We start from the raw sequence: 25311 nt of genomic DNA, 5'->3' as shown, positions 1-25311 counted from the left end.
GTGGTTGGAGTTCGAAGAAGATACAATTGTGCCTCAGTTCTTGGCTTTTGCGTTAAATTTATGCAATTTTACTGACTAAACCCTAGCAATTTAGTTCAGCTATGGCTGCTTCTGAGCGTGTAATAATAAGGATTCATACCTCACGACTCCACTGACATTGTAGGAACCGTGGAAAATAAATAAAACCATTACATCTCCTAGGTCTAGTTCAAAAGCAACAAGATGCCAGCGGTATTTATTTCTGAACGTTATCAGCAAGCTCTGAAAGCCTTGGAAGTGCCTTCGTTTCAGTTCCATCGCTAACTTTGTCTACCGAACTGGTTCCTCTAATGGAGGTAGTGCTGCACTTGGAGTGAGACCGCAGACGTGCGCACGCGCCTCCCCCCGCGCATTGGGGGGCGGTTACGTAAGCCACGCGGGCGCGCACAAACACGCTTTTTTAACAAGATGTAGCTAGGACGTTTCTTCATGCTCCGGTGAATCCTTTATCTTGCGGCGTATGAAGGACCACGTCCTGTATATATTTGATCATACGGAGCCAAGTCAAAAATAAAAGGATTTAAATAGAGCATGCAGCTACTGTATGAAGAGAAACAGAATTTTAAAGAACATGTTTCAGTGTATTCAGGGGCAGCGCTAGCAGCTGGCTGCATAAAACCAGCTTCCCCGTGACTGAGCAGAAAGCAGCAAATTTTCACAAGCATGTGTCCTATGGCTGACTGAATCAGAAAAGCACCCATCGCCTTGAAGAGCCGGAGAGCGGTACGAGTGTCCTTCCTGGCTAACAGACCGGTTAACAGGGCTTCCTCAAAACTGCAGGTGAGAAGAGCGATAGAAAACCAGCACTGCAAAAAGATCCCCTCTGAGATGTGACAAGCTGACTCACAGCTTGATAATAATGCTGAGCACCTAATCCAGAATGCTACAGTTTCATTTACACACAATGACACTACGAAGCTAATGCAAAACTACTACAAGGTACTAATTAATATTATCACAGAGGTAAGGTACATTTTAGCAAGATGAAACGACAGAGCTTCTTTCTCCAGTATTAATGATCATTAGAGCATCAAAGCGACTACTATTCCAGGGTGGCTTCTCATTTCCTTAAAAAACAACATAAGACAAAAATTATGCTTAACACATTTAACAAAAAGTATGTTATACCTAGTCCTCCCAGGGCTGTAAAGCTGTCAGATTGCTTAACTTGCAATTTGTGAGTTGGTTTTGAAAAAAGAATTAATTCCATTTGACTGGGCGTTGACACTGGATATAATATGGGGTCAGTATATTACTGCATCAGCCACAAAGAGGACAGAAAAAGAGGGAAAACACAACTATAAGGAGACACTTTCTGCTTTTCCTCTCTTCCCAGGAGGAAAGATGTTACTGAGGTCAGAGGGGGAGAGAGAGATGAATTCTGTTTTCCTGAGAAAAAAACAGTAAAGGCAATAACTTCCATGTCTTCAAGTAAAGGGTACCTGCAGGTAATTTAGACTGAAGCTCCGCTTTTTTCTACTTGCTGGGGTTGATGGGCAAAGAGGTTAACTCAGTCTAATAGACCTTAGCGCCCTGTTAATACATGACTATTAATAATTTACTGTATCATACACAAACTAGAAGAAATGCCTTTTCTAAGCCTCAACAAAGAAGTGGTGGAGGAAGGGACAGCATTACAAAATGTAGGACAAATACCTATTAGGAGTCTGGTTCTCACTCATCTTGACACCAATCCAAACCAATCTAGTGCAGCACAGGGGAGGGTATAATCATATAAGAACGTGCACTTTGGATCTAGTTCTTTGCCAGTCCGGTTGTTCAAAGCTCCTGCTGCCTTAAATGAAGGAGAGTTGATTCTAGAGTGAATGAATGAGCACTGGCAGATACACACCTCAACTCCAAATGCTGTGACTTCCATTTAGCAGTTAAGGTTTAGGTCACACTGTTTGCTTGCAACAGGTGGGAAAAAAAACTAAATCCATTTTCGTGGCCAAAAACATCCTGTTCAAATGACCTTCAGATTCTGGTTAATACTGAAACTATCAGGACCTGTTCCCTGTGCAGCTGTCTCTCAGCTTCTGACAGGGGCCAAGCACGCTGGCTGGGAACGTGGGGAAATTCTCCAGCACCTAATAAGGACTGAGCTCACTTCTGCAAGCTGGAGAGCAAGCTGCCCATCCTTCCCCCATTGATCACCTGTCTTTATAAAAAAACATACAAATCTCTAGGATCTTGAAAGCTTCAGTTACATTTGGTTGAAAATAGGCAGCAAGTTCACATTAGGAAGAGATAGATGGATAAAGAATGTCATCACTTCAGACAGTTTGTTAGGAAAACCAGTTACACACAGCTACCCTGAAATAAGGAATTGAGCAGGAGGAATCAAGCAAATGGAACCCTACATGCCTGGTGAAATATCTGTCCTTATGGACGATCAAACTCAGCTCCTCTTTTCTCAGGAAAGAGCACCGCAGCACTCACTCTCTGGGAAGGAGGATGCGGTTTTTGTCATACTCTACTAAACTATTCAGACGGTTCATAAAAAGAATTAAGAGACAAAAACGAAAAAACATGTTTAGCCTTATTCAGCCCTAACAGCTGAGGGAAATACTGTGGGGAAATGAAGGGGGGAAAAAAGAGAGGGCAGGTCTCTGTTCAGAATTTAATTTTGCCATTTAGCTATTTGAGCTTTTACTGGTAGAGAACAATATGAAGTAATACTTCTGCTGGCTGAGAGCTCTGACTCTTTAAATGCTTGAATAATTGCACACTGAAGTTTAGGGCAAGCAACTTGTCTTTGGTCAATTCTGTGTTGTGTCAAGGCTTAAAGAATTATACCTAGACGCATCATGCATACGGCCCCTTCCCATCTTTCATGTGACAATTAAGAAAGCGAACTGAGAAGTGAATAAACCTCAGACATCATCATTAATATTTCTGATGACAAAACGTAAAGCAAGCAACTCAAAATCAAATTGTTTGTACTTGTCACAAGAAACTAGAGATAAAAAAGCTTCATAGTATGTGCAGCTTGGGTGTAGGTTATTAACACTAAAATTGTGGTATCAGCAAACAATATAGCCACCAAATGTAAGGTTCTGAATTCTTTAGTAAATCAACAGCATCTGCTGCCTTTTCAGTCTATTTTTATCTGTTTGATCTTCTATAAATTTCTCCCTTTGTTCTTAAGATAGAATAGTAAATCAGGAAAATTTTGAAGATGTTTTCCTGCAGTTATAAAGCTGAAATGCCTTCAAAAAGTTGCCATCAAAAGATGCGGTTCAGATCTAAAATGTCTGTTGGAGTGCTTCTTGCTCTTGCTGTTGAAATACCAAATGCTGGATAATGTTTCAGGTAGACCCCTCGACACTGAGATGCAACTTGTCATTCAACTTGAGAGTTAACAAATTCTACAGGGAACACGAAACGTAACTTGTGAGAACAGCAACCTAAAACTATGCAATAAAAGCTCACAGGATTATGAACTGGCACATAGCCTTTCCTCTCCCCCTTGGCAGATTTCCTGGGGTATAGGACTTGAAGTACTCTGAAACTGTATATAGCTCAAAGTATGACAGATTCGATGCATGCAGTTTTTTTTCTATACCTCACAACATTGTGGATGCCTCTTTTCCCTTCATTCTAACCCTTGCCTGCTGCAGCCACCACCCTCCCACACAGGGCCTGTGCCTTCCCTCAGAGTCTCACAACATCCAGAAATACGACGGGTGAAAAGTGACCTGCTTTTACATTCAGTGGCTTTTGCTTGTGCCTGATCAGAGGAAGCACCAAGCCCTTTTCAGCTGCATCTCTCTATCTACAGCTTCACAAGAAAATTAAAAAAAATGTGAGTTGCGCTGTGCTGAGCAATAAGCCACCTACATTTCCCATCTGAAATGAGATCAGCTCCCCTCTGACACACGGCGTCATCCATCACAGTTCACCACAGTAGGCAGAATTACCCCATACTATTACAAACTAGCAGCACAAATGGTTAGGAAGCCAGAAAAAAAATAGGGAAAAACTTAAAATTGACAGAGTGCAAACATGGTACGTCTTGTAGTTTTATTTTAATGCATTTAGAAAATGAAGAATTCCCCCTGTTTTCTGGTATGATATGCTGTCCTATAGGATTGCCTCTTTCGCCCATCAGACCGCCTCAGTTTATAAGCATAAGGATGCTAATAATAAACAAGAAAAGTAAATGTTTGCACTTACAGGATCATATTTGGCTCTGAAAAAAAAGCACACAAAAAAAGGGCAAACCTTTCCTAGTCATGTGCTGCATCGTTTTAAATGCTGATTTGACTGGCAGATGTGAAGACACATCGCCAGTGTCATAAGGACTTGATATTTCTCCTCGCTACCAAAGAGATAGCTTACCTCCACCTCTGAGCTCTCCTCCCAGCCCCTCAGTGGAGTGTAATTTTAATCACAAAAATTTCACTTTTTTATCTTTGATTTAAAAAAAAAAAAAACCACACCATCTTACCAAAATATTCAGATTAATTTGGAATTTAGTAAGATTGTCCTTCTCAGTTCTGAAGTGAGAGCAGACTCTGGGAAGAGCTTAATACTGATAAAGAATGTGTGAATAAAACAGAAGCTGAAAATAGCCAGACTGCTAAAGCAGAAATTCCCTGTACAGTCTGGAACATCCCTCCACCATTAGGGGTTCTTAAGTAAAAAGCATAATGTTGGTGGTGGTTGTCATGTACTGGAATTGTCATCAACAACACTGCATGGATATTACCGCTATTACCAGCTCCTGAAGGCACAGCAAGGTCATCATATGCAACTGTGCAGCTGCATCAACATGTTGTATATGAAAACACCCAGTATTCTCTCCCTCTGTGTTGTTTCTGCAATTCAGCACTGGAGCTACAACACAGCAGAACCCCTGCAGAGAAAAGTCTTTTATTCTAGTAGCAGTCACGGGGTTCACCAAGACTTGTATAGGACTTTCAGAAATTAAAAAAATTACAGGTGCAAACACAAACACACAATCAGATGCTTTCCAGGAAACCTTACAACAGTGCATCATTTTTCAGCTTTTTTCTTCTCTACTTAATAAAAGACTTAGATTGCGCTAATTTAGTTCTTGAATGCTTACATACTTATCTTTCTTCGGGCTTGAGATATGTAAGATGAATCCTGGAAGAAAAGAAGGAAGAGTATAGCAAGGAGCTGTTATGGCAAATTACCACTAGGGAAATAAAAAGATGTTTTTCTCTTATGTTACTGTCACTTACATATTGCCTGCTCTTTTTGATGGGCTAATGGTGTTCTGCTCCTCAGCCTCAGGGTCATCATTAATGCATGTTGTCCTCACACCACCCTCTCAAAGCTACCAAATCCTTTCTCAACCTTCCAGTAAGCAAACTTTCTGCAGGCAAAGCCCACTCCCAGTAGAAATGAGCTCTCATCTAGAATAAGAATCAGGAAGGCTGCTCACAGGATTGGATGCAGTTTTATGGCACAGTGACTACCTCTTGTTTGCTTTGGCAAGAAAGCTATGGGCAGAGGTCTTCTTCATGTAGAGGATTCCCTTGCTACCTGAATCTTCGGACTTGCTCAAATACGGAGTGAACGTGGGGGTCACAGAGGTTCCTTTCAGCCATTGCTCTGGAAGCTGCAGTGAAAAATTTCTTTCTTCCTTCCTCACCACTGTGCTCCTCAGAGATAGGTGGAGCTTCAGAGGCATTTCCTCACCTGGGCTAGACAGATCTTTCCACTGGAAGATAATCTCACACAGAAGAATGATATCTGAAGACTCTGTGAACCCCCAAAAGATAACTTTCTCCTAACTATAATTCCCAGAAAACAGCATTTATTCAAAGGACCTTCCTTACCTCCCTGTTCTGCATAGCAGCCTTGGAGAAACACTGATTTGCAGTTTCTTGTTGCTGAGTTAGCACAGGGCAGTCTGGACACACATCTCCATTGCTGGCTGGGAATTGCAGCAGATAAAACCGCCTGCCCTCCCTGCGCACTGCTCCTGCGGGTGCCCGAGCAAGGCCTGACGGGGAAAGGGCGGGCACTCTGCAGGAGTCTGGTTTATAGCAAAAGAGCTTTCTTGCATGGGATACCATAGATATAATCAGACTGCTAAGGAAACTGGTTTCTCATTCCTTCCAATGGCTGTTACTTGCTTTAGCATAAATCTGGATACACCTGTCCAAGTCCTAGATATCAAAGCGCAAGGCAGCCTAGAGCAAATATGAAGGGAGCGGAGAGATAAAGAAGAAGAAATCCCTCTGTGACCTGTCTTTTTTCTCCAGCACCCCACCCACCCTCATGCTGAAGATGGCCTAATTCTGGTAAAGAAAGTCAAGCCCATGGCATGAAGCCCCTGCAACAGCGTCCAGTTCCAGAGGCAGCAGCTAGGACAGGAGGACAGCAGTTTTCACTACGCATATGGTCACTGTACACCAACAACAGATCTCCTGAATTGCAAGCCTGGAACAGGAGAGCCCACTTGGTGGATTTCGCTTCTCCATACTAATCACTAGGTTGGTAAGTTCCAGAATATGGGAAGTAGATCTCAAAATTATTAAAACTCCAGGTAACACACCAGATACAGTTTGATTCAAAGGCACAAGTGGCCAATGAACAGTATTTTTCTTAAAATAACAAAACTTACTTTTTCCTGTTGAAAAATTTAATAAAATAGACTGACTTAAAGGTCTTTGGCCTTCTCTCAGTTTGTAACTAGGATTTATCTGCACCTCTCCAATGCTGGGTGCCATTGCCAGCTAAGAGAATGGTGCCTGGAATTGTTGCAATCCTTCAAAGCCCAGGTAGCAACTGCACTTAGGTGTTAATCTGGCTAAGAAAGGAGACGGACTTCAGCCTCAGTTACCCTTTATTCTCTTACTCCACTTCTTTAGCTCATATGTGATTGCCCCCCAGTTAAGCAAGAGAGAAATACAGTGATGCAATGAAGGGATTTCTTTAGCTTTGAAGGGTTTCAGAGAAGCATAGCCACACATGTGAAAAGGTACTACAGAGAAAGGATGATGAATAGACATAAAATGCCTGTTACTTCTACAGTGCATACCCTGCCAATAATTGTGGCAGGTTTATTGTTGAGTTTGAGCCCAAGAAGTCAAGCAATTTGGAATTAGTATTTTTCCTTAATTACAAAATAGCAAACCTCCAGCCCAATAAGGAGATCCTGTTTTACTTGGACTGAGGTTATGAAGGTTCTTGGAGCTGCCTCCCTGTACATAGGTAGAATCAGGGGCATCACAAGTTGGTGTACTGAAATTATCTCCATCCATCCCACATGGAACTTTCCATGTTGTGCCATCTCCTCTGCACTTTCAGCCAGGCTAGAGAAAAAAGCACAGACACAGAAGTCCTAACGCAGTTCAGTGGAGGAGTTGACATGAAATTAGTCGCTGAGCTGGAAGAGTGCAAACCAAAAGCAGGTACATTTCCAACCCTCCCCACCTCTACGGTGAGCAGGTACCCAGGTTGGCAGGCACTGTAACACCTGTAAGAGCTCCTGGAGCTCTGCCTATTTTTCTTAGATGCAGTGAAAGCTGGGAACAAGGGAGCATTTGACAGCTGAGAGGCAGGCAGGTGTACACCAGCGGGGGTGAGGGGAGCAGCTGCTACCGCAAATCGCTGGGGACATCATTTACTTACAGTACAGCACCACTGCTCACCTCCTGCCTGCACACCGAGAGCCATCATCAAGCTCGTGTCTTTCCCTGCCTTCATTGCTGGAAATTCTTTCTTCCCTCAGGCCTCTCAGAAATGCACTGAAAACACAGCCCCTGAAGGGATCTCCTTTGCCACAGGTCTACCCTCCTTTTTCTTGCATCCTTTCACCAGCTCCTCTTTTCACCACACTTGCCCTTGTCCTTAAGGCTCAGAGCTCTGCCTTCATCCTACATTTCCATTTGCATTTTAGAATCATAGAATCATTTAGGTTGGAAAAGACCTTAACCTAACACTGCCAGGTCCACCACTAAACCATGTCCCTAAGTACCAGATCTACACATCTTTTAAATACCTCCATGGATATTCTCCACCCTTCCCCACCTTCACTGCACTGATGGTGGGAGCTGGCTCTTCATCCTACCCTCACACATTTGTCTTCCATGTTGCCCCCTCCACACATGCATCTTCTGTTACCATAATACTCTGCTCTTGTTCAAATCTCTCCCCAGAGTTGACACTTGCCTAAACAGTTTAAACATAAAGGGTGAGCAGACAAGTAGTGTTGATTCATATTTATTTTACAAGAGCAAAGGAAAAATGGTTGGTGGTTTGCAAAAGCACAAATGCATTTGATGCCCCCATCCTACAGTTCGTGCTTTGTACTGCTGAAGGCTACAGTACATACACACAGTATGATCTCAGTTGGGTTACAGCCCTTCCATATCTTTGCTCTGTTGCTTGTCTTAGACTGTCAACAACTCAAATAGGGGCCCTTCCTCCAGAGAGGAGACAGCATATTTTACAGAAATTAAACCAACTAGAGGCAACGAGGTGGCAGTGGGCAGGCTGTATCTGTGGGTCATTTTTAGTACCTGTTCTAGCAGTACCTCTACCTGTTTCGCTATTTGGGTAATCAAGGATCAAGCAAGGTCTCTGTTACTTGGTGCTAATAATTGTACTTTATACTCAACGTGCACTGGCGCTCTGTTTGCCTACAAATTCACTGCACTACCAGAATCTAACCCATCTTTCTGTGCAGCGCTTTCATTACCCGCAGTCTGATAAGCACTAAAGAACAAAATTCATCTCCATATTACTGTTATTTATGCTACGATTCCTTCTGTCACAGCTACTTTATCTAGATTTGCAACCACCATACAGTAGAGCTGCGCTCTGCGGATGCCCCCACCCAGCTATCACAAGCACAAACAAGCCGTGCAGCGCTCTGAGTCACAGCGTCAGCCCACTGCTCTTTCGGGCTGATGTCATTGCATCTGCGCTTCCCCAGCTATCTGAGCAGTCTGCCTCTCTCTGACGATGACAACTAATGGAGGAAGAACCTGGAATTTCTAGATCTTGAAGAGGAGGGGAGGATGGGCTTATTACTTTGGATGTGCTCTCCATCAGCACCCCTAATCTAGAACATGGCTGCCAAAGTCTAAGGTTTATTATTTTATTAAAACAAGCATCAGCAGATGGTATTTAGTGGTACTGGTACTAAATGCCGCTAATTACTCATGTAGTAGCATTGTTAATCCCTAATCTTGTTTTTGAGTGGGAAAGACTTGACCCAAGACCTCATTCATCTTCCTTGCTCCTGTGATTAGAGCCTATCAAATACTGAATGCCAAAGCTTATGACTGTTCAACATGCCTTAATACTCTAATTTGGTCAGTTTAAGGATTTGGGAATAACAGGTCAATGTTATCAGTGAAAGCAAAGCACGCATAGTTAGAAGCTTCCCAGAAACCCTTAATCCCCAAATCTACTCTCATCTTGTGAACTTCATGTGGATCTAACCTGGGACCCCTCTCTCGCCAATAACATTAAACACATTTAGTGATGAATGTGATTTGGAAAACACTGTTTGTGGGCGATATATGAAAAATGATTCTTGCACAGCCTGTTTGGTTTGTTTTGGTGGGGTTTTTTTGTTTGGTGGGTTTTTTTTGGTTGGGGTTTTGTTTGTTTGTGGTGTTTTTTTGGTCTATATCAGAAATACCTTAGACTAACCTGAAATCACATTTGCTTTTTGGAGCTTTTTTTTTTTTTTTTTTTTTTAACCATATCACACACACCACCCAGCAAACTACAAATACAGACAGGTCCTCCTCTTTCTTAGTTGCTGGATTGTTGGAGAAACCAGCAGGAGAAAAAAGCATATTCTTTAGGCAAGAGTTTGATCTGTTTTCCACTATGAATTTCAACACATTTCCATGTTCTGTTGCACTCTCTGTACTGACAACCATTCCTGGCTGTGTGTCAGCAGAAATTCCATAGGCATTCTCTTATTCATACAGCCCAAGCCATTACTGAAGAAGCTAACGAGCAATCAAATTTTTAAAGAACTTCAGTAGGAAGTTCTAGCTCCAGCATTTTCCAATACTAATATATTTTGAATGTTAGCCCCTTTTCTATTTATTGGCATGTCCCTGCTTTTCCCTCCTTACAGCCTTGCATATTCCCATAGCACCTACTTGGCTTTCTGCCCACATCCTCTCTGCCCTACCATTCTCTAGCCCTCCATCCTGGCTCATTAAACTTTGTGTTACCTCTGCCTTTGCTTTTTTGTCTCTGGTCTCCTGCCTGGTGCAACATCTTTTCTTGCTCTTCATACAGTTGTATCCCTGTCCATATACATTTCTTTATTTTCCTGCTCTTCCAACTATATGTAACTTCCCTCTGTCATTTTCTGTCCCTTACACTTCTCCTGCTTACATTTTGTTGCTCCCGCATCCTCCCTACCTTGACTACACTCCTTCACTCTAATACTCCTCTTTGGTCTGACAGACCCAACCCTTGACAGCAGACATGGTCAAACCTTGGCCCAGGCTGTGAGATGAGGGCTCTGCTGGCTGTGGGAGGATGGACCCACTCCCCCAAGCAAAAAGGTGCAGCTGAAGGCAATGTTCAGCTGCTCCCCACCCAGACCAGAGTGAACCAAGGGGACACAGGGAAAGCCCATACCATTTCTCTCCCGGCCCCCAATCCTTTTTCATACACCTGAGCAACTACCCTGTCACTCCCTGGGCTGTGTTGCAACTTTGGTGCACAACTTACACGGTCAGGAGGGTTAGTTCCCACAATCTACTGTGGCTTCTGCCATACAGCTCCCATTACTGACTCCCTTCCATTTCTACACCTCGTTTCATTTTCTACCTCTCCAGTTTCCCAGATCTCCTTTACCTATGACCTGACTCTCATTTTCTCAGATCTCCTTTACATATCACCCGTCTCTCGCATACGCAGTGAAGGCACAGCCGCTTAATTCACTGGTACACCTGCACCTCAAGTTCACTGGAAACAACCGCATATTGAGGGCAATCCAACAGGGACAGCACTCCTGCCATATGTTAAAGCCACAGGTGGAAGCATTCATCTCACTGAATCCCAGCCTAAGTTTCATAACACTGGAACTATGAAAATCGTGGTTCTTTTTGATTAAAACGGAAGTTTTTCAAAGGTGAGGACTAGAGCTCAGGTTCAGTTCAGCAGCCCAGGGAAACCCCCTTTAACACTGCATGGTAACAGAACAAGAGAAGTCAGGCCAGGCCCCTCAGTGGGCAAGAGCAATGTATCTTTCCACACCCTCGTAGAAAAAGTGTTTCAAAGTGATGATTAAGCAAACTAAGCATAACTACGATTTCAAACTTACCCTTGCAGTGAAGTCCACAGCAGCACCCCGATTTAACAGCAACGTAGCTACGTTGATATTTCCATAGTGAGCAGCTATGTGGAGGGGAGTGAACCCACTCTGGAAAAACAAAACAAAACAAAACCAATAGATACTTATTTTTTTTATATCTCATTGGTACTCCAAAATTTGTATCACATCACTGACCAAAGCTAGTAATAGGAGTCTGCTGCAAGTCACCATTCCAATTCTGTACTAGTTTTCACTCACTGACATTTATTTATAGACTCTCAGAGAGTCTAAATAAAATCATATTGCTATGCAGGAGGAAAAAAAATTAACATAATTATTCTAGAAGACCAGAAGTAGGATAAAACTTTCAGTTATTCCAGAAAAATAACAGCAAAACATTTAAGTATTAAAGCAATGATCTGTCTTTTATAAGAAATTAATTTCTAACTAGAAATATCTAGTTGTTGTCGGTATTATACCAGCCTTGCAAGTTAAATCTCTTAGAGATTCTTTGCAGAAGTTCATATACAAGTCGTTTAATGATACTTGCTAACTGTTTTTTATAAATTCAAAGTAGATGCAAATGAAAACAACATCAAAGATGATTTTAAATTATTAATATGGATTTTTTTTTTCCAAGGGTTAGTACCATAAAGATCAGTCTCCCACTGTGGGCAATCACACTGGGTTATGTTCAGACACCACGAGTTACCACCCTAATTAGAAGATGCCTTACTGATAAAATTACTTCAGCAACTTATTTTCATATTTAAGTAGTTTTATTTCCTTTTAAAATAATGCTAAAACATGCAGCAATTCCATCAGTCCTGCAAAGTATGAAACCTTATGGGAACTAGATGCATTTCTAAATTGTTAGCAAGCCATGCTAGCTGCCACTGCCTTGCTTTGGGAGTTTTGCAGATATAAAACCACTCTCGGATCATTCTATTTGCTGACACCATCAAAGTAAGTGTCATGCAGAAGCCTAAAATCAGACCTGGATGCACAACATGACAGGGTTGTCTGCAGCTCTTAGCACATCTGATAAACATATGCTCCACGAGAATCCCTGAAAACTCCATCTTACATAATACGGCTCTTTTATGATGGCGGTTAGTTCCCAAGAACGCTTACTTAATGCTTACTTTTAAACCCTAGTTTCAGCTGCAGAAAGCCCTGGTATCTAATCTACAGTCTTCTCTAGCACATGCTACTTCATTTCATCTAAAGCAGGTATCTATCCTATAAAAGGCAATGCAAACAGGAGGAGGAAGAAATGATGCAGCAGCACTAAGTCATGGAGGAGTGATGATGCATATATATATTTATATATACCTCTGTTGTTCTATTCACCATCATCTAGGTTAACACATTTGGAAGCAAAGAGGGGGAAAAAATGAACGGTTAGTTCACCACTGGTGATATGGATGCAAAAAGCTTCATGATTGCTACGCGGCATAGCAGCTCAGATGACAGCACAATCGGCACACAAGGAAGCTCGACTGAATGGAAGCTGAATGATCGAGTATTTTGAATGTTAATTGTTACATGTTTACCCAAGTTCTTAAAGTGGCAATTGCACAAACAACTAATCAGTTTACTTAATTGTACAATACCTATAGCATACCACTGCGGGAGTGGCTTTCATTCCCAAGAGAATAATTCGAGTAATATTTTGCTTATTATTTTCCATTTGCAAAGTTTCTACAGGAGAAATTAACCCTGATTTAAACAAAGAGGGAACGGGGGAGAAAGAGGCAAAGGAAGCAAATGAAACGTTATTCTTAATCATACACTATAGGAGAAAGTTATGTGTAACTGCAGAAAAATACTTCACACTAAGGGAGATCGTCACTGGATGCAATACACGTGGTCAGCACTTAATAGCATCAAACCTTATTTTCTTTTTACAACTGACCTTTGACTCCACATCAGCGTTGTGGTCGTTCTGCAGGAGCAGAGCCGCTGCCTTCGTATCATCCTTGCGAGCAGCGATGTGAAGGGCAGGAAGACGGACTTTTCCCTTCGTATCATTTTCAAGTAGCAGTGAAACCACCTGGTCGTGACCTTGCTGCAAAGCTACTGCCAAAGGTGTGAAACCATCCTGCAACATACAATGGGGACTCTCAACACATGTTCCAAGCTTTCCAGGGGGCGGAAAGGGGAAGGGAAGAGATCTCAGCATTAGTAACAGTACTGGCTCAAATTCAAACGTAAAGCATAACATGGTGCAAATTAAAAGTACCCTGCGATGACACTGAAATTGGAGTAAAGTCTTGGTGAACTAGGTCCCAAACACTCAAAACCCCCTTCTGGCACTCCACACTTAAACATAAAACTATAAGACACAAGCAAACAAAAATGACTGAGACTTGAGAAAAAAAGTGAGAAATTACTCACAAATTAACAATTACATAAATAAGTATGTGTATAATCATATAAAAAGGTATAAAAAGCTGAAATATTAAAATTACAATTGTAAATGATGTCTCCGTAGGAAATGATCATCCGTTCCCTCCACAGCTAGAGGTTATAATCTATATTTTTTAAGAAGAAAAAGAAACCCCAACACTTCAGCTCTATCCTCTGATAAATTTTATATGTGCACTTAAAATCTAATAATGTTAGGAGTACCACATCCTCCCAATACACCAATTATTTTATGAGAACTTCCATTTATGAAAATTTATATAGATGTGATGGACAATCCTCTTACAAACAGAAATTATTTCCTTTCAGACTAGCAAATAGCCAACCAAAGTAGTGCAGAATAAGAAACCTGAAAAATCATTTTATTTTTATGGATTCTTAGAAAACTAAAGAGTGAAAGAGCTATAATTTAGATTCTGCTCCTTCCCAAACATGTAAGTGGCATTCAAATCCAGGAATGCATTCAGCTTTGCCCAAGATAATACCCATAAATCGCAAATGCAAGTTACTCTACCTGGGATATTTATTTATTTACTACTTGTGTCTCTCAATCAATATATCCAAAGCTTATGTTACCAAACTTCATTACAGTTTAGCAGGTAAACACCTTGTTTCACTTTTCAACTGCTTCTGTCACGGTGAAACTCTGTAAGTGTGAAGTAAAAGTGCAGCAATGACACAGAAGAATGTAGAACCTCGCACTATGTCAAAAGCCAGAGATCAAGTGTTAACTTTTTAAGTTCTGGAACTAAAAATAATGTTTTCAATAAGGAATTTCTCTCTCTGGCTTACCAAACATAAAGCGCTTCAATTTAGGAGAAGAAACAGGAGTAGTTCTGAAAAAGAGCATTTTTTCAAAATTTTGGAGGAGAAAAAAAAAAAAAAGAAAAATCACTGAAATTCCTTGGGTCCTAACAAGCTTTTTTTTTCCCCCCATGATTTTTTTTTTTTTTTTTAACTCATTTAACCACAGCCTTCTCCTTTGCCTCCGGCTCACCATCCTCCAGCAGCAGGCAGAGCTCTGGGCTGTGAGCAGCTCCTGGGGTGAAACAACCGCGCAGCCTCCGACTGCGGGCAGAGCGCAGCACAGGGCGTGAAAAATGCTGTGTAGCTCTGAAGGCCAAAAAACTCCATGAGTATCCCCACAAGAGGGCTCTGGCAATATAGCTACGCTGTACCTGCAGAAATGGAGGCTCCTGCCTGGAGAAACCTTGAGTGCGACAGCTCGTGCCGTAGTGACCCGCAGACCTTGGCTCCCTGGTCTATTTATACAGCCAAAGGCAGCGGCACCATCAGCCATTTCACAAAGAAAAGTGGTTTCGCTATCTACAATGCCTTTTCTCATCAGGCTTTCTCCTCTGCTAGAAATGCTGGTAATAATAATAAAAAAAAAAAAAAAAAATCCTAGGAACACATTTTCTCTTTTCCTTAGGGAAAAGGGAGTGGAGAAATGGGAGGGACCACTCCATTTCAACCCCAGAGCAGCCTCCATCCCCTATGCCCCCAGTTTCCTAACTCTGATGAGAGTTGCCCATCATTTCGGTGAGTGCAGAGATCACTGTACCACAGCCAAGGGAACTGCAACCAAGAATATTAGCCCCGACAAGAACGCATTTCCACCACATGCTCTCTGAAGATGCCTGCCCACAAAAAGCCACTGCAGGCAAGCATCGTGATGTCAGTGCTATAATTAACAACTGCACTTTAAAGCATAAGGCAAAGCCCACTCCAGAAAAAAATAAAACAACCCCCCCCCAAACTAAAAACAATTTAAGGTAAATAGTTGCTTCTATTTTTCCATTTAGATTAAAACACCTTTGTTAAAGAGTTTTATTTTTAATGAATATTTAGCTAAGTGGCAATCATTTAATAACAAAGGCTTTTGCACTTATAAAGATAAATCAGGTTTATCTTTGAACCAAGAGGAAATAAAAAAGCACCCATAAGCAACTATCACAAACGAGTAAAGCAATAAAGGCAACATTGTTTTGTAGTCTGATATCTTCAAAGGTATTCTCCATGGATAAAATTAGATTGCACTAGACCTTATCATCAAGCCGAGTTGGAGAAAGGCTCAACCTCCACTGACATACAATGCTCAAGGGAAAAACAATACCGAAGAAAAAGAACCAAGTATCCATGCACAGTTTTAAAATTTCTATTTTCAGATAATCAACGGCAAGAATGTTTTCAAAAGTCTGAATTTATTGCACATCTTTGGGGGTCCTGTGACTGCTTTGTTTCCAAGTTCTCACAAAGAAATAGAAATTAGTGTTCTGAAAACTATAATTTTTCAATTAATTTTCCAGATTTAAAATCTGTCATTTTGGTATTTCTTGGCTTTCATATCTTTAAGCATTTCCAGAAAGCAGTTTCTGATGCACACCTCTAGTTATACCTAATTTTTAGTGATTTTGAAAACATAACTTTGATCCATTAGTGATTAATTTTTTACAGTGCTGACTTCAGAAGAGAAGAAAAAGATTCCATATGTACATCATTATACAGCGATACTATGAGGTATAGTGATGCAATAGACTAATTTTGCATTTTATATTCTGCAAAAAGTAGGACTTTTTCAAAGAAGCATTATCTCCTTCATGGAATCAGTTCAGCTGGAACAATCAGAATTTAATAAATATTGGAGAGAGCACATACTGAAAGACCTTTATTTTTTGTTTGGTAGCAAAATCTTGGAATTAAGACAACTGAAAATTCATCAGATTAAAAACCTATTCCAATGCAGTACATTCAAGAGTATTAGTATGTCTGCTACTCTTTTTCCTTCCAGGTTGCCCTGTTTGAGTTAAAATTACTTTTTAAAGCACGAAATAAAAGTGTCCTTCTAGAAAGATTATAGAACGTCTTCAAGGATGGACCTTGCATTTTTCAGTCAGCTTGAAATTATCACTGCAAGACCAGATGGGATAACTGGCTGCTACAGAGAGGGTATCAGCACGGCAATAAATGCAGTTTAGAAAACACTCCAAGCACTACGTAACCCTGGGTTTTCCCTGAAATCTCGGGGCTGGCTCCAAAGCGTAGGTAAACAGTTGTTCTTGCTTTATGGTTGCTCTCCGCATTACTCAGTATTTTTAATGAAAGCACAGAGAACTTTTATATTATGCACACAGCTTCCCTGTTTGAGCACTTAGACCTGAAAGATTACCACTTATGACTAAGAACACATCTATTTTTAGAACTGTTTCTAGTGAAAGTAATTTTTTATTTTAGAAATGGCAAGAGACGATTTAAATTGCTAAAAGCCAGTAACTCAGTATTCATTAGCACACTTTGCCGAGAGAACATTTTATTGGTCTTTAATTTTGTATTTAAAAGACTAGTTTGAAAAAAGCTGGCAAGAATCACTGCTGAAGCATATTTTACTTTGTTCATAAAGTGTGAAATTCAAACTTTTACCTCTGTGGCAAGGCTTTGACTGGCACCATTGTCAAGAAGAAACTTAACAACCTCCAGGTGGTTTTCTTGGGCTGCCATATACAGTGGAGTGAAACCATTCTGAAATAGGAAAACAAGAGTGTGAACACTCCACAACATTTCATACATACCACAGATCTGCCAAACTCGGGTAGATCAGGAGGAAACCAAGTAAACTGCGTGCTCACAAGCCAGCTAATGGCATGATCTCCCCCGAATTAAATGAAGATAGGAGAAAGGTAGTATTTTTTAAAAGGACACAGTGGAATCCTTTGGCTGACCAGATACAATTCCCACAGCTAAGTGAGAATGCTTCCTTTTACATATGTTGTGAAGTCAAACTAAAAACCAATCTGGTAGAGATGAACTATGGTTCAGATTCCTTTATCAGGATACATGCAGGCACAGCAATGGAAATGCAAAATGGGACAGGCAAATACAGTACAAGTCTGTAGCAAAAGCAAGGGCAATGGCTCTTCAGAAAACTTTCAAATTTTTTTTCTCTTCTCTCCATTAGCTTTGACTTCTCTTTCACTTGTGCCGGCTACTTATGCCTTTTGTCTCCTCAAAGAGCTGCCTTCTGCGCATAGCCTGCTTGTGGTCACTCAGGTACTTCATATTTCAGGCACCAGGAGATCTCAGGATCAGTAGTTTGAGACAGAGGTTTATCAGTGTTTCCGACCACATTAGAGCATTTCTCAAATTATGCTTAAGTGAGTCATTTCAATCAATGCAATACAAGTATTAGAGGCTGCAGAGCTTAACTCATTCTTTGGCTAGTGCTTTCTTCTTGAAGTCAATGCTTTTGTCTATGCCTTAACTGTATACATGTCACAGCATTTCAGGAATTGAATTTTTGGATACTAACACTAGGACACTATTTTTCTCTGTTGCATTTCCCTGTAAGCATTTCTGAAATTCACAGCTTTGACATCACTCACAAAACCAAAACAGCAAAATAAAGTCATGAAACCTGTCCTGGATTCAAGATACCCCTGAAGGAATTTATGTAAGTTCCTGATTTGCACCTGAAATTGCTCAGTTTTCACCCACCACTGCACATCCCTCAGTCCAACAGAATCGTGAACTAATGACAGATACACTTTATAGTAACAAATTAAACCATCCATATACTTTTGACTGAGCAGTTTGATACTGCTGAAGCAAAGCAGCATCAGCAATAAGAACAACAATCCCTTTCTCCTCTGATCCATCATGATAAATGTTTTTACCCTTCATACCGCAGCATGACTCGTTGTCAGACATATTGTTGATTTTGCCTGATCCCTTTCCTTATGGTACCAGCAAAGGTGATGATGCCATTAAACATTTTGGCCAGGAGGTCACTGAGATTTCAGCCGGCTTTGTTAGGGCCCTGTCTGTCTTCTCACTATATTCCAGATCTCATGCCATTGGGATTTCTGTGAACCTCAGACTTTTCTTGAGTAAACTTCAGACAGAATCAGCTTCCCTCTTCAACTGCTCCCTGCTAAGATCCCCCCAGACCTCTCGCTCTACCACAAACCATTTCTGGTGATTACTCCAGAGCATGGGGAAGGCAAGGAGAAAAGGAAATACAAAATAAAATAGGAGGTAAGGGCTACTTATAAATAACAGGTAAAACAGAAGAGAGATTTCATCCAGCTTAAATAGCAGAAAGGTTAAGGAAGTGCTTCCATATAACTAGGTTTGGCTGAGAGTATCAGGACCCTCACGTCTGTGGTGTGGCCATGGCAGACATTTCAGCAGGGTGGAAGGCACAGGGGGAGCAGCTCAGCAATTTGGCTAGAACAGTTACTAAGGACACCAACCTATATTTTGCAGGAAACCAACAGAGCCAAACAAAGATGAACCAAGAAGAGTTTGGCCATATATTTGCATCAAAGACAAAACGTTAACATTCTGGACTCTTGAGAGATGAAGTGAAACCGTGGCCTAAGACCTATAGCAGTGAATTTTGGCTCAGTTATAGTAGCCACGGTGAAAACAGCTGAGAGACATCTGACTGTCACAGCAACAGAGCAGAGTTGCATGGCACACGTCCAACACAGAGCACGCAGGAGAGCGCAGGTGACCTGAGGCCGAGCACGCAGCCTTCACTGGCAGCAGAGACAAACAGGAGGTCAGAAGAAAGGACAGTTGGAGAGGAAATGGCGTGAACTGGATGTTTGATCCAAGAGGAACTTTACCATCAATAAGACACCAAGCAGCTGTGAAGCCACATGTTTACAAGGCTTGCACAGGCTGCAAGGTCTGTTGCTGTTCCTGTATTTTGATAACTTGGTCTCTATTCAGGAAAGCATCGATACCAGCATAAAGCAGGCGCTGAAGTCCTACCGGAGCCAAAGCCTAAGTCAGCAACGTGTTAATGCACTCTCCAGAACCAAGGACTAACGGTTTCGTTACCACACAGTTAGAATTCTGCTTAGTGAAAAACAAAGCCAGAAAGCACTTGCTAAGGTACCTAATATGTCACAGGTTATTATTATGGTGAACAGCAGTCTGGCATTTTTCCCTATCATTTCATGGCATACTCGATATCTATTTACTTACTCAGCTGGAAACAAAGATTAATTTTTTCATTTCAAACATTTGCATTTAGAAAGGAAGCAGGAAACACTTCCTAATTATTAGTTTCAGAAAATAATTAATAGACAAAAATTCTTGGAACCAAGTATTATCAGCACTTGGGAGGCAGAGCAGAACCTTTTCTCCTATGTTAAATTACTGTAGTGTATTCAACATCTTTCCTCCCATACTTTGCTTTTTCTTCTCTCTTTAAAAAGGGGCTGAAATTGCCAGAGAGCCGTAAGCCTAAAGAAAGAATTTTGTCTCCAATAGTACTAAATAGCCCTTAGAACAGTGGTCTGCTTTCGGCTGGGACAGAGTTAAGTTTCTCCCTAGTAGCTGGCATAGTGCTGTGTTTTGGATTTAGGATGAGAAGAATGTTGATACCACACTGACGCTTTAGTTGTCGCTGAGCAGTGCTTACACCAGGCAAGGGCTTTTCAGCTTCCCCTGCTCTGCCAGGGGCACAAGGAGCTGGGAGGGGGCACAGCCAGTTCAGCTGACCCCAACTGGACCATATGACATGATGTTCAGTTTATAAATTGGGGGGAGGCAGCGATAGCTGCTCTGGGACAGGCTGAGCATCGGTCAGCGGGTGGTAAGTAGTTGCATTGTGCATCACTTGCTTTGTATATTCTTTTATCATTATTATTATTGTTTTCCTCTGCTGTTTTATTAAATTGTCTTTATCTCAACCCACAGGTTTTATTTTTTTTCCCTGATTCTCTCCCCCATCCCACTGGGGGCATGGGAGCAGGGGAGAGTGAGCGAGCAGCTGTGTGGTGCTTAGTTGCCAGCTGGGGTGAAACCATGACAAAGTGGTATAAAATTCAGACTCAGTAAAAATTTAAAAATTCACCTTTTTTGTTTTTGTTTTTTTTTTAAACGGAAAAGAAGATTTGGTTAAAGAAGGTCTTACATCCCTAATACTGGCACTCTCAGCTGGGTTACCTTCAGGCCCTGTTACCTTCAGGGCAAAAGGAGATAAATTCAAACTCACAGAAAAGAGGGTCAGCATCAAAAAGAAAAACAAAACACAATAAAGATATCCTTGGGTGGTCTCTCTGTGAGTATGACAAATTCAGCAGAACTTTATTCTAAGCTTTACGAAGGCCCAAGTGATGCTCAGTACCATGGACAAAGCTGGTCCAGGGGCAGTTTGGTAACAGGGAGCTCCCGGGACCTCCCAGCTGAGGGTACCTCACTGCCAGGTATTGGTGTGGAATCGCCAATATACATGTGTCTCAAGCAAAGACATTAAAGGCATCCATAATGGGCAGGGGGTGGGCGGAGAATAAATCTTTAATTCATGTATGCTAGCAGAATAAGGGTAACATGTGGCAAAACCTTAGGGTGTATGGACAATGCAGTTATATAAGATGTTTACAATCTCAGATTATTTTTAGTTTCAGGGCTGAATACACAAGTTCTCAAACACAAGCAGAAAAGATCCTTTCAAAGCCATCTTAATTTTTTTAACAGGAAAACCACTGGAAATATTTCTGGTTTGTTTTACTTCTTAACAGTCATGGAAGATTTTACTTAAAACTACTTTTTGCTGTTGTTGTTCTCTTTAAATGCAAATTATATGGTGCCTGGAACCAAATATTGCTGTATCTAGCTAGTATAAAAGAGTAAGAAAGAAGAACTGAGTAGTCTATTTTCTTTGTCTAGGTGAAGGAAGCATGAAATATAGATCACAAATAACTAACATTCTTGAAACAGACTCTTAAAAATTTTGTTCATGTTATTTGAGAGACCATTAAAAAAACCATGTTTCTTTAAAATGTACATTTTTTTAAATTTCCCTTTTTAACAAACATTTTCTATCATGCCCATATCTTTCTAATACCGCAGAATGGCAATGCTGGGCCAGATGAGAAGACCGTCTCTTAATCTGATCCCCTCTCTGACACCGTCTGCCAGCCAGCCCCCGAACAGGGAGAACAGGAATGAGGCAGGCATGCAGGGACACCTCCTATGGCACAGCAAGCTGGCTTTCAACAGTCTGTGGTTTATGCATTTTCTTGAGCCAGAGATTTCCTCTGTCTCATTTTGCTGCTTTGCTTTTAACACCAGCGCTGTTTTCCCTTACTTCAAATTTTCTGTAATTGACCTAAATATTCATTCAAAGGACTTGACCAAACTTAAAAGCTATGCATATGCTTGTAGTACCTCCTTGTACAAGGAAAGGTGATGAGCTCGATTAAGCCCAAGACACTGAATTATGTGAAACAGGATCCCTTTCATTTGAACAAGTTCCCTCCCCCTCGCCTATTCTATCAGCATCTCTTCTGACTCTGTAACAATTAGCAGCTCATAGGACACTGGAGGACAGATCTAAGGCTGAAGGGTAAATGCTTTGCCTGTCACACAACCACTTCCAGGATCCTGCAGACACCCCTGGATGTGCCTCCACTTTCTTCATCTCCACGGGTGTGTGCCTGCGTGGTTTCTGGATGACTTCAGAGATGTTATTTCCATGCTTTCTCTGTTGGTGAATGAGGTGGGTAAATCAGAGTTAATCCCAACTGATGGTTGACATCCCACATGGGAAAAGACCTGACCACAACCTGGGATTTCACTGTGCTGTCAGGCCTATGGGGGAAGACAAGACTTCACACATCCATGATGTCTCTTGGTACACTCTGACCACCTGATGAGGGGGAGAGCAGAAGGGGGAGAGCTGGAAGCACTTAAAGTTTTAATTGTATGTTGAATTACAAGGTGGGAATGAACTCTGCAATGCACTCACTAAAATGCCTGCTTCAATAAGAAAAGGGCAGCTGTGTATTTAAACTTCACTCTTGCACCTGTTGCTGGTTACTTACTAACAGCCAAAGAAGAATAAGGTTTTATGTGTTAGTAGGATTACATTCATCTTTCTTACCCTATAAAAACCTATTTTTAAGAGCCAGCATTAATACAATGACAGCTACCAAACACACTTACTAATATTATAGCTTATAAGGGGAGAATGATTTTAATGTCAGCAAAGTTTTTGATAGTACCAAATGGAGAAACATGATTTTACCTGAGACTGTGCGTTGACATTGGCCCGATTTGTAACTAACACTTTGACTACTTCTGCTTGTCCAGCAAGGGATGCTATGTGCAATGCTGTGTTTCCTTTCTGAAATGAGAGAAAAGTACAAAACTTGAGCTTAAATACATGACAATACTATCAAGAACACATTCCACTTTAAATTATCCTATCTTGCAATAAAATACTCTTACTTGTAATGGGTAAGTTACAGTGGAAGACATGGACAGAAACCAAGACAGGAATCTAGAATTTGTCCCGTAAATCTCACCCCTAATAACCTGTGACATTTACTATAATCTAAAAGGTTTCTGTTAAACAATTACTGAGACCACTCCACCAGTGGAAAAAGGGCAATTACTGCTGCAGTAATGTCTGCAATCTTTTGGCTGACACGTTGTGCCCATGCCATCGGCATGAACAAGAGAACAATTAGATAGGCCTGACCAACCTTTGTCGCTGCATCCACGCTGGCACCTCGTTGTATCAGTTCAGAGACAACTTCTACGTGCCCTTCTTTGGAAGCGAGATGGAGAGCATTCAACCCATTCTGATTAAAAAAAGGAAGGAAAAAAAAGAAAAGCAATGGAAAAGATTGACAAGGGCACTCCTGCATTGCAAACAACATATCGGGAGACAAATTATTATATCTTACTGAGAGGACCGCTTCCAAAAACTATTCTTATGTAAAGTTTACAAGAACTAGGTTGAAAGGAAAGAGTATTAGTTAAGTCAGGATATACTAGCTCTGGGGTCTCCAGTTCTGTGTGCTGTCCCATGATCTGATGTAATACAAATGGAATGAAAGACAACATGAAATAGCCCAACATTCTCCAAGTGGAAGTGAAATGATATCTTCGTAAGGGGTAAAAATAAAAGTTGGATAAAATATGTAAACATGGCTCATCAAAAACGCGTAAGTTATCACTGACATGAAGTGCAAATATAAAGACAGGTTCAAGAAATAGTGAGAAAGGTATTTATCCAGCAAATTTGATCAAAATATTCTTCAACCTGATTTGAAATGTTGATGTCCACTCCACTTTTTAAGTAGTCAAGAGCCTTTTCCAAGTTGCCAGCTCGAGCAGCTCTCAGGTAACTTGCATTTGTGTCAGACTGTAAGAAAAAAGGAAAAATCCCATTAGAAATTTCAGCACAGTATAAAAACATATTCCCTTGGCAAAGAAGTTACTAATGACACAACATATTGTATGTACATTTAACTAGACATGAAAGGATCCCAAACTGCCTTATCAAATATGGGTCAGATCCTGCCCTCCTTGCTTATGCCAATTCCCTCTGGTGTAAATAGGCTGTCCGCCTGACTAGGCAGCGCCAGATTTGACTTCATATATAACCGTGAATTATGCAGCACTGTCTAACGTGCGAGGCTAGTAGCCAGGGACACATCTGGTACCCAGCATGGGAGACAAACATGGTGAGGCTTAGGACAGGACTCCATGGAAACCACTCTGCTCTTTCCAAAAGTGCCACACCACCCAAACCTGTCCAAACTGAATAGACCGGGCCAGGACTGCAAGATCACACACGATAGATTTAAAAAAAAAAAAAAAAATCTAAAATACTGTATGTTGAAGGACTGGACTACCTGAATGAAACAACATGGTTCTACAAATTAAGGTGTTTTAAAATCTAATGTCTGATTACATTTTGGTTTATTTTCTCCATCCTCCCTCATTTTATAGCACATTTTATTTACACTGTCTGTCCACATTCAGTGAGGTAGCCAGAACTCCCTAGGTACAGGGCCATTATCTCAACTGCATTTTTTTTCTTTTTTTTTTTTTTTCAGCTCATGCTTTAAAGATAACTGTGCAAATTTGCTTTATGATGACTTCAGCTTAAATGTAAGGATGGCAGAAAGGATGGTTAAGTCATGAAAGAGATGACTGAAAGTAATTCCCATCCCCAGAGGGTTTTAACAACAAGTTATGCAAATATCCACCAAGGACAGTTTAGATAATGCTGATCCTGCCTTGGAGCAAGTGGCATGAACTGGGTTAGCTTTCAAGAGGGACAAACCACATAATCTTTGATTTTATCTGTGACACGGCTTCCCCTGGCATCCTGGGCAGTCAACACATTTTTTGTGCCCTTTTCTCCATTAGTATAACAGGAATTGTCTTTTTTTTTTTTCCTCAGTACCATTTCATCACAGGCTTTAAGTGCTTTGTGATCCTTTAAGGTTCTAAAAGACTGCAACAATTACCTTTAGAGAAAAAAAATCCCAGCCAGTAACTGCTGAGGGAAATATAAAACAACCGGGCACCAAAGCTCAGTTACTTATCCAGTGCTATATATATATATATATATTTGTTTTTCATGCCCCATTTTCTGGATGTGCTACAGACTCCTCTCCACTCCTGTCAGTGCAGCTGCTGCAAACTGGATGTTCTTTGCAAACGTTGCTTCAAGCCCATCTGAAGTCACCTTCATGCGCGGGATGAAGCAATCTTGGGCATAATGACCGCAAAATGGTGAGGGGGTATGAAAG

The 25311-nt window shown here is 41.1% G+C and overlaps 1 protein-coding gene across 1 annotated transcript in view; it reads right to left on the bottom strand.

Moving 5' to 3' along the window:
- ANK3 (ankyrin 3) overlaps nucleotides 1–25311 on the bottom strand; it is a 206454-nt gene that overhangs the window by 121837 nt on the left and 59306 nt on the right. Inside the window, exons 3-8 of the mRNA XM_035892536.1 lie at nucleotides 23811–23912; nucleotides 23248–23346; nucleotides 22788–22886; nucleotides 17168–17266; nucleotides 13236–13421; nucleotides 11327–11425 (exon numbers count right to left, since the gene is read on the bottom strand). Of these exons, the coding sequence (XP_035748429.1) occupies nucleotides 11327–11425; nucleotides 13236–13421; nucleotides 17168–17266; nucleotides 22788–22886; nucleotides 23248–23346; nucleotides 23811–23912 (684 nt within the window). The remainder of the gene's footprint in view (nucleotides 1–11326; nucleotides 11426–13235; nucleotides 13422–17167; nucleotides 17267–22787; nucleotides 22887–23247; nucleotides 23347–23810; nucleotides 23913–25311) is intronic.

The sequence above is a fragment of the Egretta garzetta genome, unplaced genomic scaffold (assembly GCF_000687185.1).
Source record: "Egretta garzetta isolate BGI_Z169 unplaced genomic scaffold, ASM68718v1 scaffold204, whole genome shotgun sequence".
NCBI lineage: Eukaryota > Metazoa > Chordata > Aves > Pelecaniformes > Ardeidae > Egretta > Egretta garzetta.
The sequence above is the reverse complement of the archived record's forward strand: the minus strand, read 5'-3'. Positions and strand labels throughout refer to the sequence as shown.